The sequence below is a fragment of the Sphaerodactylus townsendi genome, linkage group LG07 (genome assembly GCF_021028975.2).
Source record: "Sphaerodactylus townsendi isolate TG3544 linkage group LG07, MPM_Stown_v2.3, whole genome shotgun sequence".
Lineage (NCBI taxonomy): Eukaryota > Metazoa > Chordata > Lepidosauria > Squamata > Sphaerodactylidae > Sphaerodactylus > Sphaerodactylus townsendi.
In genome coordinates this window covers 13,353,167-13,367,417 of record NC_059431.1, presented here as the reverse complement: position 1 = coordinate 13,367,417, position 14,251 = coordinate 13,353,167, and the positions used below count along the sequence as shown (strand labels likewise).

The 14,251-nt window shown below is 45.8% G+C and overlaps 1 protein-coding gene across 1 annotated transcript in view; it reads right to left on the bottom strand.

Annotated features, from left to right (window-relative positions):
* Positions 1-11,282: 11,282 nt before the first annotated feature.
* MAPK4 (mitogen-activated protein kinase 4) overlaps positions 11,283-14,251 on the bottom strand; it is a 101,955-nt gene continuing 98,986 nt past the window's right edge. The window contains exon 6 of the mRNA XM_048502528.1: positions 11,283-12,383. Within this exon, the coding sequence (XP_048358485.1) occupies positions 11,696-12,383 (688 nt within the window). The 3' untranslated portion in view covers positions 11,283-11,695. The remainder of the gene's footprint in view (positions 12,384-14,251) is intronic.

The following is a 14,251-nucleotide window of genomic DNA, read 5'->3' as shown; positions in this document are numbered from 1 at the left end:
AGGGTGCCATTTCTGGGAGCAGATAGGAAACCTTCCAGACACTCGATGAGAAAAAGCAGTGCATTTATGCATCCATTTATCTATACCTCTCCGTTCTATGCAGTGGGGATCCAAAGCAACTTACACTGTTCTCTCCTTCATTCTTATCCACACAGCAGCCCTGTGAGGTAGGCTAGGCTGAGAGTATGGCAGAGTGGGAATTTAAAATCAGGATCTTCCAGATCCTGATCTGACACTGCTAAATCACACCGGCTGTCGTGCAAAAAATGGCTGCAGCTCAGCTTAAAAAACCTTGTCAAGGACATTTTCTGTCCCTCTTTTCTTGATATTAAATTTTCATTTGTTTCCCATTTAAAGTGCAAAATCCATAGACAGTTCACCCAATTGGAGCGTTTGTTTTAGGGACCTGAAGTGACTCCTATTCAAAAGAAGAACTATCCCCCCTTTTTTCAAATGGCCTTACAAGGAGACTCAAATGGCCTTACAATCTCCTTTCCCTCCCACCCCGCACAACAAGCACCCTGTGGGGCTGAAAGAGCTCTGAAGAACTGTGACTAGCCCAAAGTCACCCAGCTGGCATGTGTTGGTGCACAAGCTAATTTGGTTCACCAGATAAGTCTCCACAGCTCAAGTAGCAGAGTGGGGGATCAAACCCGGTTCTCCAGATGAGAGTGCACCTGCTCTTAACCACTACACTATGCTGGCAGTAATTCTCAATATGGTACCTACCAATGGATTTCCCAACGGGGTGTGTGGAATGCTAGTAAAGCCTGATCTTGTCAGATCCCAGAAGCTAGGCAGGGTTAGTATTGGAATGGGAGGCCACTAAGGGAGACTTTCAGCAGAGGAAGGCCATGGTAGACCACCTCCACTTAATCGCTTTCCTTGAAATCCCCACCAGAGGGTGCTATAAGTCAGCCACCATGAGTTTCAGCAGACAAGAATCACTTTGGTGGACCAATGGTCTAATTTAGTATAAGGCAGGTTTGTACTGAACGCTGTATTTTAATGGGATTTTTTAGAATTTATGGCTAATTGAGCCTATTATTTATAATTTGTATTTTGGTTATGTGTTTTTTGTTTTTTTGTCATATTCCATGATGTGAACCACCCAGAGCCCTCTGGGGGAGGGGCGGTATATAAAACTGATGATAGATAGATAGATAGACAGACAGACAGACAGACAGACAGACAGACAGACAGACAGACAGACAGACAGACAGACAGACAGACAGACGGATGGATGGATGGATGGATGGATGGATGGATGGATGGATGGATGGATGGATGGATGGATGGATGGATGGATGGATGGATGGATGCTTGGATGGATGCTTGGATGGATGCTTGGATGGATGGATGGATGGATGGATGGATGGATGGATGGATGGATGGATGCTTGGATGGATGGATGGATGGATGGATGGATGGATGGATGGATGGATGGATGGATGGATGGATTTTAAACAATGAAACCAACCAGATCAGCAGAGCTTAGAAGAGCGCCTCAACACAGATTGTGGTGCATGTGGTGTAGCTAGCATAGGTTAAGAGCAGGTGGACTCTAAACTGGGAATCCGAGTTTGATTTCCCACTACCCCGCACGAGTGGCAGCCTCTTATCTGGTCAACCGGGTTTGTTTCCCTGCTCCTACACATGAAGCCTGTGCGCGACCTTGGGCCAATCACAGTTCTCTCTGAACACTCTCAGCCCCACTTGCTGGGAGGGGAAGGAAAGAAGTTGTAAGCCGCTTTGAGACTCGTGGTAGAAAGAAGTGGAGTATAAAACCAGCTCTTTTTCTATTCATCTTCTGTTCAATGCGTCTGGGTCTGAAATGCACACAGACAGCTGCATGGGCCTCGCTTGCTAGAGTAGGGAAGGGGGAGCGTTTCTTGAGTCCTCAAAGTGCCTCCTTTGCACTTTGCAGTCTGGGAAATTTCAGAGCATCTTAGCAATAACTGGACCGGTGGCTTTTGCAAGCGCACTTTGTGGTTTTCATGTCCTGGACGTCTGTTCGCTACAAGTCAACACGGAACCAGATTCTGTAAACATGTGCAGGGTTTGAGACCAAGGTGGCCCCTGAAGAGCTACTTTAGACTGCGAGCAGAAATAACAAGAGGGAAACGTGGGTCTTTTCAACATTCTTTATTTTTCTTTATGTACATAAAAAATCCTGGCTCGTGACTAACTGAAAACAATCATGTGAAAGCTCTCTGTTCCCCTTGCTGAAGGTCGTTTGCAAATTCTGAAATCGGAAACTGTGCAAAGGGATAACATCTCGGAGCAGATGCAGAAACTCCCATGAAAAAGGTCTAGTGGATAGAGTTGCCAGCCTCTAGGTGGGGTCCGGAGATCTCCCGGAATTACAACTGATCTCCAAACAGAGATTAGTTCCCCTGGAGAAAAACGGGTGCTTTAGAGGGTGAACTCTACAACATTCTACCATCTGAGGTTTCTCCCTTCCCCAAACCCCGACCTCCCTTGTGTCTATCCCCAGATCTCAAGGAATTTCATAGGCTGGAGCTGGCAACCCTTCAGGTGGGTTGGTTTTTCTTTGGCGTTCAAAGTCAATGGCCTACAGGGCTAACCAGAAAATGTTATTTGACTGACATTCAACGTTGTAGTAAAGACACTGCAAGATACATTTATCAGGACAGGTAGACTCCCGTGTTTAAAAAGGAAACAATACACGTAAATGTTGACGTCCTGGTTATTTCGTTTTTTAGAGCAGTCATCCAAAGAGGAAGGGAAGAGAAAAGGAGCAACTCTAAGTGGGTCTGCCCAGGAGTAAGACTAATTTTATTGAAAGGAACTTACTCCCAATTAAGCGCTCTCAGGACTGCAGCCAAAATCTCACGTCTCATGTCCCGGGAAGCCCGACTATGCACCTTTGCTAAAACCATCAGAGAGAAGGCATGAATTGTTATATTATCTATGTTTTTTTTTCCAAAGGCAATGCACAATCACACTGTACACCTTTCATATTTAACTGCAAAATGCTTGCACACGTTCCCTTTTCTCAGGTGCCACCTGAAACGTTTTGAATGTTCGGAAGGAAAGGTCTAAATTTAATATGGTGAGTCCTTGCCACGCAGCAGAAAAATTCAGACAATTAACTATCGGGCCACACTGAAATAGGACATTAGAGGTCCATGGCCAATTCAGAAGGCAGGCCCCCACACTCAAAGGTGCTTTGACTCACAGGAAGAAAACACAGGCACATCACGTTGGACACAAGCCAGCCATACCTCAGCACTTTTGATTTACCTGGGAGAGGTTTAGGTGTAGTACTGGCGTAGGAGGTTAAGAGCTCGTGTATCTAATCTGGAGGAACCGGGTTTGATTCCCAGCTCTGCCGCCTGAGCTGTGGAGGATTATCTGGGGAATTCAGATTAGCCTGTGCACTCCCACACATGCCAGCTGGGTGACAGCAGGCTGAGATTACAGCTCTACGAGACTCTCTGAAGCCCCACCTACCTCACAGGGTGTTTGTTGTGAGGGGGGAAGGGCAAGGAGATTGTAAGCCCCTTTGAGTCTCCTGCAGGAGAGAAAGGGGGGATATAAATCCAAACTCCTCCTCCTCCTCTTCCTAAATGGCTCTACTCAGACGCAAGTTGGGTTACCCCCTGCAAAGTATTCTTAGGTTTCTCCCTGGAAGTGATGTCATTCCATCATTGACGGTGCCTCCGTGTTCTCATTCCCCCAGACTCTTGCTGGTTTCCAGGTCATCTGCGTGGGGATATCTGCATCTTCCCAGCGCACCCACATTACTGCCATTTTCCCTGCCCCATGGATGCAATTTCTTCCCTTTTGTTGTAATCAGCAGTGGACGTATCATTACAGCAACACAATGTTACAGTGATCTATTCTATTTACAAGTTCCTCTGAATTCCCAGGTTGGTTTTCGTAATATATATATATATATATGATGCTCTCTTTTTCTTTTTTAATGGAGATATGCCTTTACTCTTATATCACCACAAGAAAAGGGGCTACAGTCTGGCTTTAAAAAAAATATAAAAGCTGGAAATGCAGAGGAACTAGAAAATAGATGGTTATACCATTATGTTGCTAAAAACCTTCTGTCAATTGCCAATTCAAAACAAAAAGCCCACTTGAGGGGAACTGTAAGGGACGCCTGGGGCGGGCAAAAGCAGGGGAAACTGCCATGGGGAAGCCCCATTGCTACTGTGCTGTATTGGCAGCTGCAGCAGCAATAGGGAAACCACACGAGCACAGTCATGTTTGGTGTAGTGGGCCAGGATCTGGGAGACGCAGGTTCCAATCCCTACTCTGCCACGAAAGCTCCCTAGATGACCTTGTCACATACTCTCAGGCAGAGGTGGGATCCAGCAGGTTCTCACAGGTTCCCAAGAGTAGGTTACTAATTATTTGTGTGTGCCGAGAGGGGGTGACTAATTGGTGATTTTGCCACATGATTTTTGCCTTAGTTACGCCCCTCCTCTCAGCAGTAGCACACAGAACTTGAAGCAGTCTAGCAGGAGGTGCACCGGCATGCGTGGCAGCCTGCGCCTGCGTGCATTCGTTTCCCGCCCAAGGACCAGCGCAGCGGCTGCGTCCTTGCCACAGCCCCGCCCAGGAATGCCCGGCCACGGCCCCATCGTGCCCCGCTCAGCCCCATTGGCGCTATGCCACAGTTTGAATCCATGGGAACCTGTTACTAAAATTTTTGGATCCCACCACTGCTCTCAGGCTATCCTACCTCATAGGATTGTTGTAAATGGAGGAGAGGAGGACAATGTAAGCCACTTTGGGTGTTCATTGGAGAGAAAAGTGGGATGTAAATGGAGTAAAAATGAATAGATAAATGTCGGTGTGGAAAACACTCTTTTCAAACCTTTTTGGGCTGCGTTTTGCCTGGTGGGTCATAAGTGGTAAAGACTCACTAGATGACCAAGAAAGGAGTAAATAGAGGGAGGCGGCAGATATTCATCTTTCCGCAGGCGGAGATTCACCTGGCAAGTATCAGTTAAAATTACACATGCGCACACAGGGGGGAAAAATTTCAAAATGCAATATGTGTTGTAGATTAATAAATACATAAATATATTGTTCATTTCATTTGTTGCGTGACAAAGGATATAAATGCATACAATACTCAAGCTGTGCGCAGCCAAAGGAAATCATAACCTTGTTGAACCAAACCAAGATAGTTTCCATCAAACCCTGTGTTTGGCTCAAGAAAGTGCTGAGTTTGGTTTTGTGTCGAGGTATATCGATTGTCAGAAACTCCCCTCTTTCTGGTTCTTTAATGTTGCCCTTTCTGGATATTGGTCCAAACACTTGAAAGTGTTGCATGTTTGAATGCTCCTCCGTCTGGATAATTCCTTGCCTGCAGAAAGCAAGCGTATCAGGAGACTGCACTCCGATGCCACACTTCTCTGTAGTTAAGTAAAAATGTGCCCCAACCCAAACCCTGTTTGTTCCAAGCACGTGTGTCCCCTACTTCTCTCCCATCTCATGACATAATCATAGTTAAAAACCCACTCGGGTTATTCTCAAGGTACTAAGGCTTTGTGGCTCAACCCAAGTTAACTTTCAAGGTTAGGATTCCAGTTCATAGGAGGAAAACCAACCCTGCTTACCTTGAAAGTTAACTGCAGATGCAGCCATGTAACCCATTGTCTGCATGAGTACAGGCAGAGAATGACGTAAGATTGCCACCAACAAATCCCAGGAAGTTTTGGGGCTAGTGCCTAGGGAGGGTAGAGTTTTAGCAGAAAGGATGGCATAAACTACATGACACTCTGGGAATCTCCCCAATCTCTATGGTAAACAACATTGAGACTTGGGAAATTTCTAGAGTGCCTGTAAATTACTTCCAGGTATAATATATATATGAGGTCACTTCCAGGTGATGCTCTAGGAATCACTCCAAACTCAACCGTCCTTACCATAATGATTGGTAGATTTTTTTTCCTCAAATCATTGAGGGTGGGGAATTGACAGCAGGGTTTTCAGTCAGCGAGCTAAGGAATGAAGCTTAGGCCCCTTCCGCACACGCAAAATAATGCGTTTTCAAACCACTTTCACAACTGTTTTCAAGTGGATTTTGCTATTCCGCACAGCTTCAAAGAGAACTGAAAGCAGTTTGAAAGTGCATTATTCTGCATGTGCGGAATGAGCCTTAGTCTCCTTCTTTGGATGTTTTTAAAGAGAGGCTGGAAGGCCGTCTGTCAGGAGTGCTTTGACTGTGTGTTCCTGCATGGCAGGGGGTTGGACTGGATGGCCCTTGGGGTCTCTTCCAACTCTATGATTCTATTATTCTATGCAAGTACATGAGCCGAACAAGAAGCCAGATTCGTGCACATTTTTACTGAACCCTGTTAAGTGTGTTTCAGAGGGCAGCCATGCTAGTTTGCCACCCAACAGCTAGATTCAAGTCCAATAAAGTTGACTTTCAAACGCATAGATTCCCAGAATCTTGTTGGACCTCTAAGGTGCTACTGAACTTGGAGCTGGTTAAGTGTGTCACTGGAATGCGGCCAGGGAGAAAGTTTCTGTACTGTGTCTCACAGAAAGATAAAAGTATGATCACTAGTGGTGCGGAGAAAACTTGTGCTTCCTCAGTAGAAAATACTCCCAAAGGACTATGAGCGGGCAGGCGAGCAAGCGGTGAGTTGTGGGGGAAGACAGGCAGAGAATGACGGTGTGGTGTTTGAGCCATGCGGAGAGGGAAAACAGGAAGACTGTTACAAGGCCTTTCAGGCCTGGCTTTGTGTTTGGAGGGGGGAAAATGGGGAGGCTCTTGCCAGGATTGGTGAGAGAGCTGTCCGGCCAGCCCAGCTTGCTGTTTGTGGGCCTGACAGACAGAGGGTACTATGATCCAATGGGAGCATCCCACAAGGAAGGAGATTCAAGAAGTGGCAGCGGATGAATTCCAAAATCTCCTATCTTTTGGTGAGACACAGTCAGCTTAACCTTCTCCCCAACAAGCTAATTTTACTTTATGTAAGGAGCATTTAATCATGTGGCCCTTTGTCTTCTTTCGTCAGATAGAACCGAGCTACATTTATTGTTTCAGATTTATGAAGCAAAATGCAACAGTCAAATATAACACAAGGCTGACAGCTAAACTTTTAGCCAAAGCCTAAGGCTGCTGGTGCTAGAAGCAACGGTCACAAGTGTTCAGTAGCATACATGTTTATGGTTTCTCTTCCCTTGCATATCTTCTTATCTTTCTCACAATATTTATGGTTCGTTTTTGTTACCAAAGGATTGAAATAGTCATTTTGGATGAACAAATACTGGTAGTAAAGGGCCCTTTCCGCACAAACCTTTAAAAACATATTGAGGCAGGAAATAAATTATTTCTTCCGTAGAGTTCTGCACTCTTGGATATCCCAAATGTTTTATTTGCCACATCAAAATGTTTTAAACGAATCCCCTTTTAAAACAATCCTGCGGTTGAAAAGTTTCGAAAACGTCTTCAGTTGCTGTGCAAACTATTGACTAGGGGCGTTTTCCCACCTACCTCGCCTCTGCTTTGCTGCGCGCTTCTCTCAGCGCGCGTCCTTCCATCAAAAGGTGCAGTTGCAAAGAGCGCCTGGAAAGACACGCGCTGAGGGGGCGCGACAGCAGCAGCGTCGGGGCGGCTGCGTTGTCGCCGCCCCTGTAGTGGGGAGGCGCGGGGGACCCCACGCTACTTGCGCGGAGCAAAAGTTAAGTGGGAAAACGCCCTAGGTTTCCCATGCTTCTTTGCTTCCCTGAACTTCCTTCTCGGTGCCATTTTCTGAGCTGACTCCATTCCCCTTCGTCTGTTTATCTGCAGCATTTCTGTTTATTTCTTAATTGGGGGGGCGGGCAATCATTGAAACATCAAGTATATGAGGAGTAGAGAATAATAGCATGAGGTTTTGAAGAACTGAAACATTGATTCAACACAGAACTGGGGAAAAAAGGGAAAATCAAATAATGGCAGCCTTGAATTGTTTCAAGGGGGTGTGTTTGGACATACATCATTGTAAAGGCAGGGGGACTGAAAACGTTTTAGAGACATTTTAGGCTTTTTAGGTTTCTAAACCTAAACCTAAACCTTTTTAGGTTTCTAAACCTAAACCTTAGGCTTTGTGCGGAAAGGGCCAGTGTCTGTCCTACAGAACCCATAGTCAAAAAGCAAGCAAGCTCACATCTTTTATGACAGGCGCTCTTTCTGCTCAAAATGTAGTATGTTTATCAGAAGAGTTCTGTCTAACTCCTAAGATCACATACTTCATTTTGAACAACAGTGATAACCAGAGTTGCCAGCCTCCAGGCGGGGCCTGGAGATCTCCCGGAATTACAGCTGTTCTCCCGAATACAGAGATCAGTTCCCCTGAAGGAAATGTTCCTTTGGAGGACAGAGTCTATGGCATTTTACTCCCCTGAGGTCCCTCCCATACCCCAAACCTTCTCCTCCCGAGACGTCACTCAATTTCCCAAGAATTTTCCAACCCGGAGTTGGCAGCTCGAGTGATAAAAGATATGGTCTCAGTTGCAAAGTCTTTGAAAAGTGAAGCAAGATCATTTTGTGCACGGCAAAAAACAAAAAAAGTCATGCAAATGAACAAACCGGTGCCAAAACGAAAATGCTTTATCTAGAAAAGCACAGACTATTTACACACTTTCCAGGAATGACTTTGTTTAAAAACTTCAGGCAGATTAAATAGACGTAAATAACAGTTCTTCGATATGTAAATCAGACTCAATCAACAAATTAATAAGGTGCTCGGAAACGTGAGTGAAAGTAGAGCCCGTGGCAAGATCAGTTTGCGCGGGTATTTATTTATTTGTGTTTCGTGGAACTTGCCTTTACTTCCCCAGGGCACGTCAAAGAAAACCAACCACAAGCAAGAAGAAATTTAGCTTGATCTTGGCCACTCCCTAGGAAGTGAAATGAGTGGATTTTCTAATAAAAAAGAGTCTATAACCATTTGCAGGACTGGTATCCGTCTACCCTGAAGTGGGGCAGGAGCCAGGGCCCAAGGGCTCTGCTGAGGGCCATTGCCGCTGAACTCCATGCCATCCGTCCGCACGACCTTCCCCATCTGTTTGCTTCAAGCGCTCTGCCACCCATGCTCCCAGCTGCTCGGCGTCATTGGGGAAAACATGTGGTACACAGTGCGGATGCTGCCGGCAGCCATGGCAAAAGCATTCCCAGCTGCATGCACCAGCCGGTGTTGTTGGGGAAAGAGGGTGCAGACCAGAGGTGGGATCCAGCAGGTTCTCACAGGTACCTGAGAGTAGGTTACTAATTATTTGTGTGTGCCGAGAGGGGGTTACTAATTGGTGATTTTGCCCCGTCATTTTTGCCTTAGTTACGCCCCTCCTTCGCTCCTCAGCAGTAGCGCGAAGAACTTGAGGCAGTCTAGCAGGAGGTGCACCTGTGTGCGTGGCAGCCTGCGCCTGTGTGCATTCGTTTCCCGCCCAAGGACCGGCGCAGCGGCTGCGTCCTTGCCACAGCCCCGCCCAGGAATGCCCCACCCCTGGAATGCCCAGCCACGCCCAGGTCGTGCCCCTCCCAGCCCCATTGGCGCTACACCACAGTTTGAATCCCACCATCATGGGAACCTGTTACTAAAATTTTTGGATCTCACCACTGGTGCAGACAACCGAACATGGGCACTTGAAGGCTTATGAGTGGGAGAAGATGGGGGGCAGACAGGTGTAAGGAGGAAAGGTATGAAGAGGCATCCCATAGTGGAAGGACAGGGCCCCTGGGTACTGTCTGCCCAGGGCCTCTCAAAAACTGGAACCAGTCCTACCCCTTGGAATCAAATCAGAAGCAAGACTGGGGAATTTTAAGAAGCTCCCAAGCAAGCAAAGTGGAGCAATCCCTGTGATTTGGGCTTGCAGTGATATCGGCTGTGGACTCACCTAATATCACCCCAGTTGACCAAGTTGAGCAGGCCCTGCAGAACTACCAGTCCTCAACTTGCTCCCAGCTGTCACAGGACTTTCAGGGTAGTGGCTAAGGTTGCCAATCTTCAGGTGGCGCCTGGAGGTCTCTCCAGACTACAGAAGTCACTTCATCTGGAGAAGGTGCTTTGGAAGGTGGACTCTGTAAGTAATCATACTCTACTGAGGTCCTTTCCCTTCCCAAACTCTACCTTCAGATGCGTAGCTGCAACGCGACAGTGGGGCGCCCCACCCCGGGCATGCGCCATTGGGGTCACTGGGGGGGGGGGTGGTGGAAAACTTTGCAAGTTGAAAATTAATTGAACGGACAATTTACGAAAGATGAACTAGATTTCAAATTCCACTCCAGAACTAAACTAAAAAAGCTGCTTTGGGGATTAAAATAGAACTAGGCAAGTTAACTTGTGGCATGGTTCTGAAAAAAAATTACCCAACATTTTGTATGCTCTCCCTGAAAATCAGATTCTGACATTTGAATTTCGGGGGTCAGACTTCTGTGAGATTAAAATATCAAAGTAGATCCAGTCATTATCGGGAGCTACCTGGTGGAACCATGTCACTCCGGTTCTAGACCACATTTCATCATGGTGTCTGAATGCAACCACTTTTACTAAGGTTCCTATCCCCCGCCCTTTGTGGCAGAAGACCTCCAGTTAATTCCATCCCTTGCTCACCTGATCATCAGGTGGAAACTGGCATCAAACTAGGGAGGGGAAGGGGACATCCCAAGGAGAAAAATTAAGAAAAAAAAATAAGGCATTGCCTGGTTACAGGAAATTCTGATCACAGAGTTCCCAACAATTCCTCGAGTTACCCTTATCACTTCTAGGTAGTTCTATGAATTGCCAAGAATTCGATGGTAAGAACTTCCTGTAAGCAGACAAGGTCTTTTTAAAAAAATTTAACGTTCCTCCTGGTCTCTCAGTGGTTGCCGGATACTCCTGGCAGTCCTAACTTTCTTCTTATGACATTTGTTGGAACTGGGATGTGTGTTTATAAATCCCCTGGTACCAATGAATTTTCAGCTTGCAAAGATTGGGGCAGAGAACTGATGAAGTATGAGGGTAATAGTCAAGTACTACGAGCTAGAGGTTTTCAGCTGGACTCACAGCTAAGATGGGCCTTTCTCAGTCTTTAATCTGCCCTACCTGAGGTGATACTACTGTCCTGCTTTTCAAGGGAGGTGGACGCAAGCGAGCGAAGCGAAGCGAAGCGAGCGAACCCGAATCCAATCAATCGAACGTAATCCAATCAATCAACTTAACTTAACTAACTAACGAACTAACGAAGCGAGCGAGCGAGCGAAGCGAGCGAGCGAGCAGTGACGAGCGAAGCGAGCAATCTGAAGCGGTAAACGAACGAACTGCTTTGGAAAATGTTTACGGATTTCACTAAAAAGAAGAGCGCCAGGTTATCTTAAAGGGGGATTCCTCAAACTCAATTTAACTCATTTCTGTCCGTGTAAAGATATTAGTCTACAGTGTGTCCTGTCAATGAAGATTAAAACGTGCCCCAGAAGGTACAAGGCAAGATTGTTAAGGCAGCAAAAACCCTGCTAAAATTTGATTCTAGTCTTTTGATTCCTTTTACTCCCTTGGGAGTAAAAAAAAGGGTTCTTGGTCTGTGCTCGCCCTTAACATAAAGGCATCACAATGTATCTGATATAAAGATGATGCATTTCCTGTGTGATCAAACCTTGATCGCTATGCGGCATTAGGTTAATGATGTGTCACCGGAACAGTTCCTAAGGAGCTGAGCCTTGAGGACCCCAGCTCCTCTACCACCTCTCTTTATGATACACCTCTGTCTGTACAATATCATTAGGGTGTTCCGCTATACAAGCACCATTTATATCTTTCAGCTTGTTGTCCGGCAGATCCTCTGGCTTCGTGCAAAGTTTTAACGCCCTGGAAATGAAGACGTCCAAGTCAAACTGAGGGTCACTCTCGCTGTTGACCTCCTTGGGTTCTTTGAGGAGGTGCTGAGGAGAAGACGGCAGGCTCCGTTCTTGAATCTCTGGGAGGGAGTCGGGGCGTTCGAGTCCGGTCTGGGTGCTCGTCACCCATTGCGCAATTTCCAGGAAAAGGTTGGACGGTTCCTCTTCCAGAGCTAATTCCGTTGCGGGTGCGATGGAGGCTCTTTTCCAATGGGACAAGTCCAAGATCAGCTTGGGCTCGGAGTAATGGTGGAGTTTATTGTCTCTCCACAGGAGTTTGTCTAAGTAGGAAGGAGACCCCACTTTGTAATCACACGATCGCCCATAATCCCCCTCGAACGCCCGGTCCATCGAGGAATGCGACTGCTCCAGGAACCTTTCCGAGCTGCTTTGGGAATATTTGCGCGGGTCCACTTGGGCTTCCTCGGCAATGGGTTCCGATCCTGCTCGGGGGTCTCGCTGCACCTCATCCCCATTCGGACACTTCTCGTGCCGCCATTCCAAATCCGAGGACAAGCTCACCTGATACCTACGTGCCCCAAATGTTAAGAGAAACAATGAAGAAAAAATGAAAAAAAAAATTCAGATCTTAAGTGACCTATTCCCACAACCAGATAGACCAGTGATTCCCAAAGTGGGCGCCACCGCCCCCTGGTGGGTGCCGCAGCGATCCAGGGGGGGGCGGTGATGGCCACAGGTGCATTTGGGGGGCGATGAATAACTGTAAGGGGGCGGTGAAAGCATAAAAGAAAGAAGAGAAGATTTAGAAAAACTGATTTCTGTATTCTGCTCGTAGCGCTTAATTTTTCTTTGAACAACGTAGTTCATAAATAGTTCATAAATAGCTTCATAATTTCAAAGTTCAATGTTTCTAATTTACACCTTTCTTTACTATATTTTACGAAAAAGGTAGAAACATTAATACATACATCTTTCTGTTTAATTGCTATTAAAAATTTTAAAAAATTAATTTCCAGGGGGCGCTAAGTAATATTTTTTTCTGGAAAGGGGGCGGTAGGCCAAATAAGTTTGGGAACCACTGAGATAGACCAAGGGTCTGCAACCTGTGGCTCTCCAGATGTTTATGGACTACAATTCCCATCAGCCCCTGCTCCCAAAATGGGGTGGAGCACTTATTCAATGACAACGGTAATTATTCTCTGAGACCTTGACTTAAAACAAGGTGGGAGGGAGAAGTAGACATCAGGGTAAACAGAGAGAGCAACTGATGGGATAATCCTCCAACATTCAAGGAGGCCTAAAGTTTTAATGATCTGAAAGGACAGAAGTGCTAAAGTTTAAAATCTGGTCAATATAATTCAGGGACAATAAAAAGAAAAAAAATAGTGTTGCACTTATCTGTAACTACTGTTCATCTACTGCAGGGGTCTGCAACCTGCAGCTCTCCAGATGTTTATAGGCTACAAATCCCAATTGGCCATGCTGGCAGAGGCTGATGGGAATTGTAGTCCATAAACATCTGGAGAGCCACAGGTTGCAGACCCATGAGATAGACAAATAATGACAACAGATCTGTGCAAGGTGAAGTTTATAGCCCCATTTTAATTTAGAGAGTTGGACTTCCTGATATCTTAAAGCTTTCTTATTTATTAAACACCTCTAATCCAACTATACGTGAAAACATAGCTAGTTTCTTGCAAGCAGCGATAGAGCTTTGTCATGGGGTCATGTAGGACTTTTTATGACAGTTCCCATATTTTTAAGTGATCCCAGGATGGATTTGACGGTTTCATTTCCTTTTTTCTCTTTTAATAATATTGTATTTTGGAGTTTTATCATTTAGCTTCAAACTATGTAACTATTTTTTTAAAATCTGTGTGCTGCTAATACTTATGTGATGCCAATAAAGGCTATGGATTGGGAACGCACAACAGATCTGGATCAAAACTACCAAGGCTGCCATTCCACAAGTGGAGCTCTACTTTAACAAGTTGATTTTTTCCCACTGCTCCCGAAGACATAATATAGATTATGCCATCAGGATAGAATTGCATCATTTTTCTTTCTTTCTTTATTTGTATATCACATTTATAAACCGCCCATCCCCGAAGGGCTCTGGGCGGTGTACACAATATTGCATACGATTGGCCAAAAACAATACACAGAATAAATAAATTAAAACAGGTTAAAACAATTTACAGAATCCATAAAACAAGCAGCATCAGTACAATCTATATAACAGTAAGATTATAAAAGTATGGCGCCCGGACCCAAGGCCAAATGGGGGGTAGCAGTGTAGGTTAGATGTTATATTGGGTATGCCAATGATGGAATGGCACGCACCACAGGGGTATCCCAGAGGGGGAATCCGCGGCCGGCCTCACCAAAAGCCCGGTGGAACAAAACCATTTTACAGGCCCTGCGGAATTCTCCAAG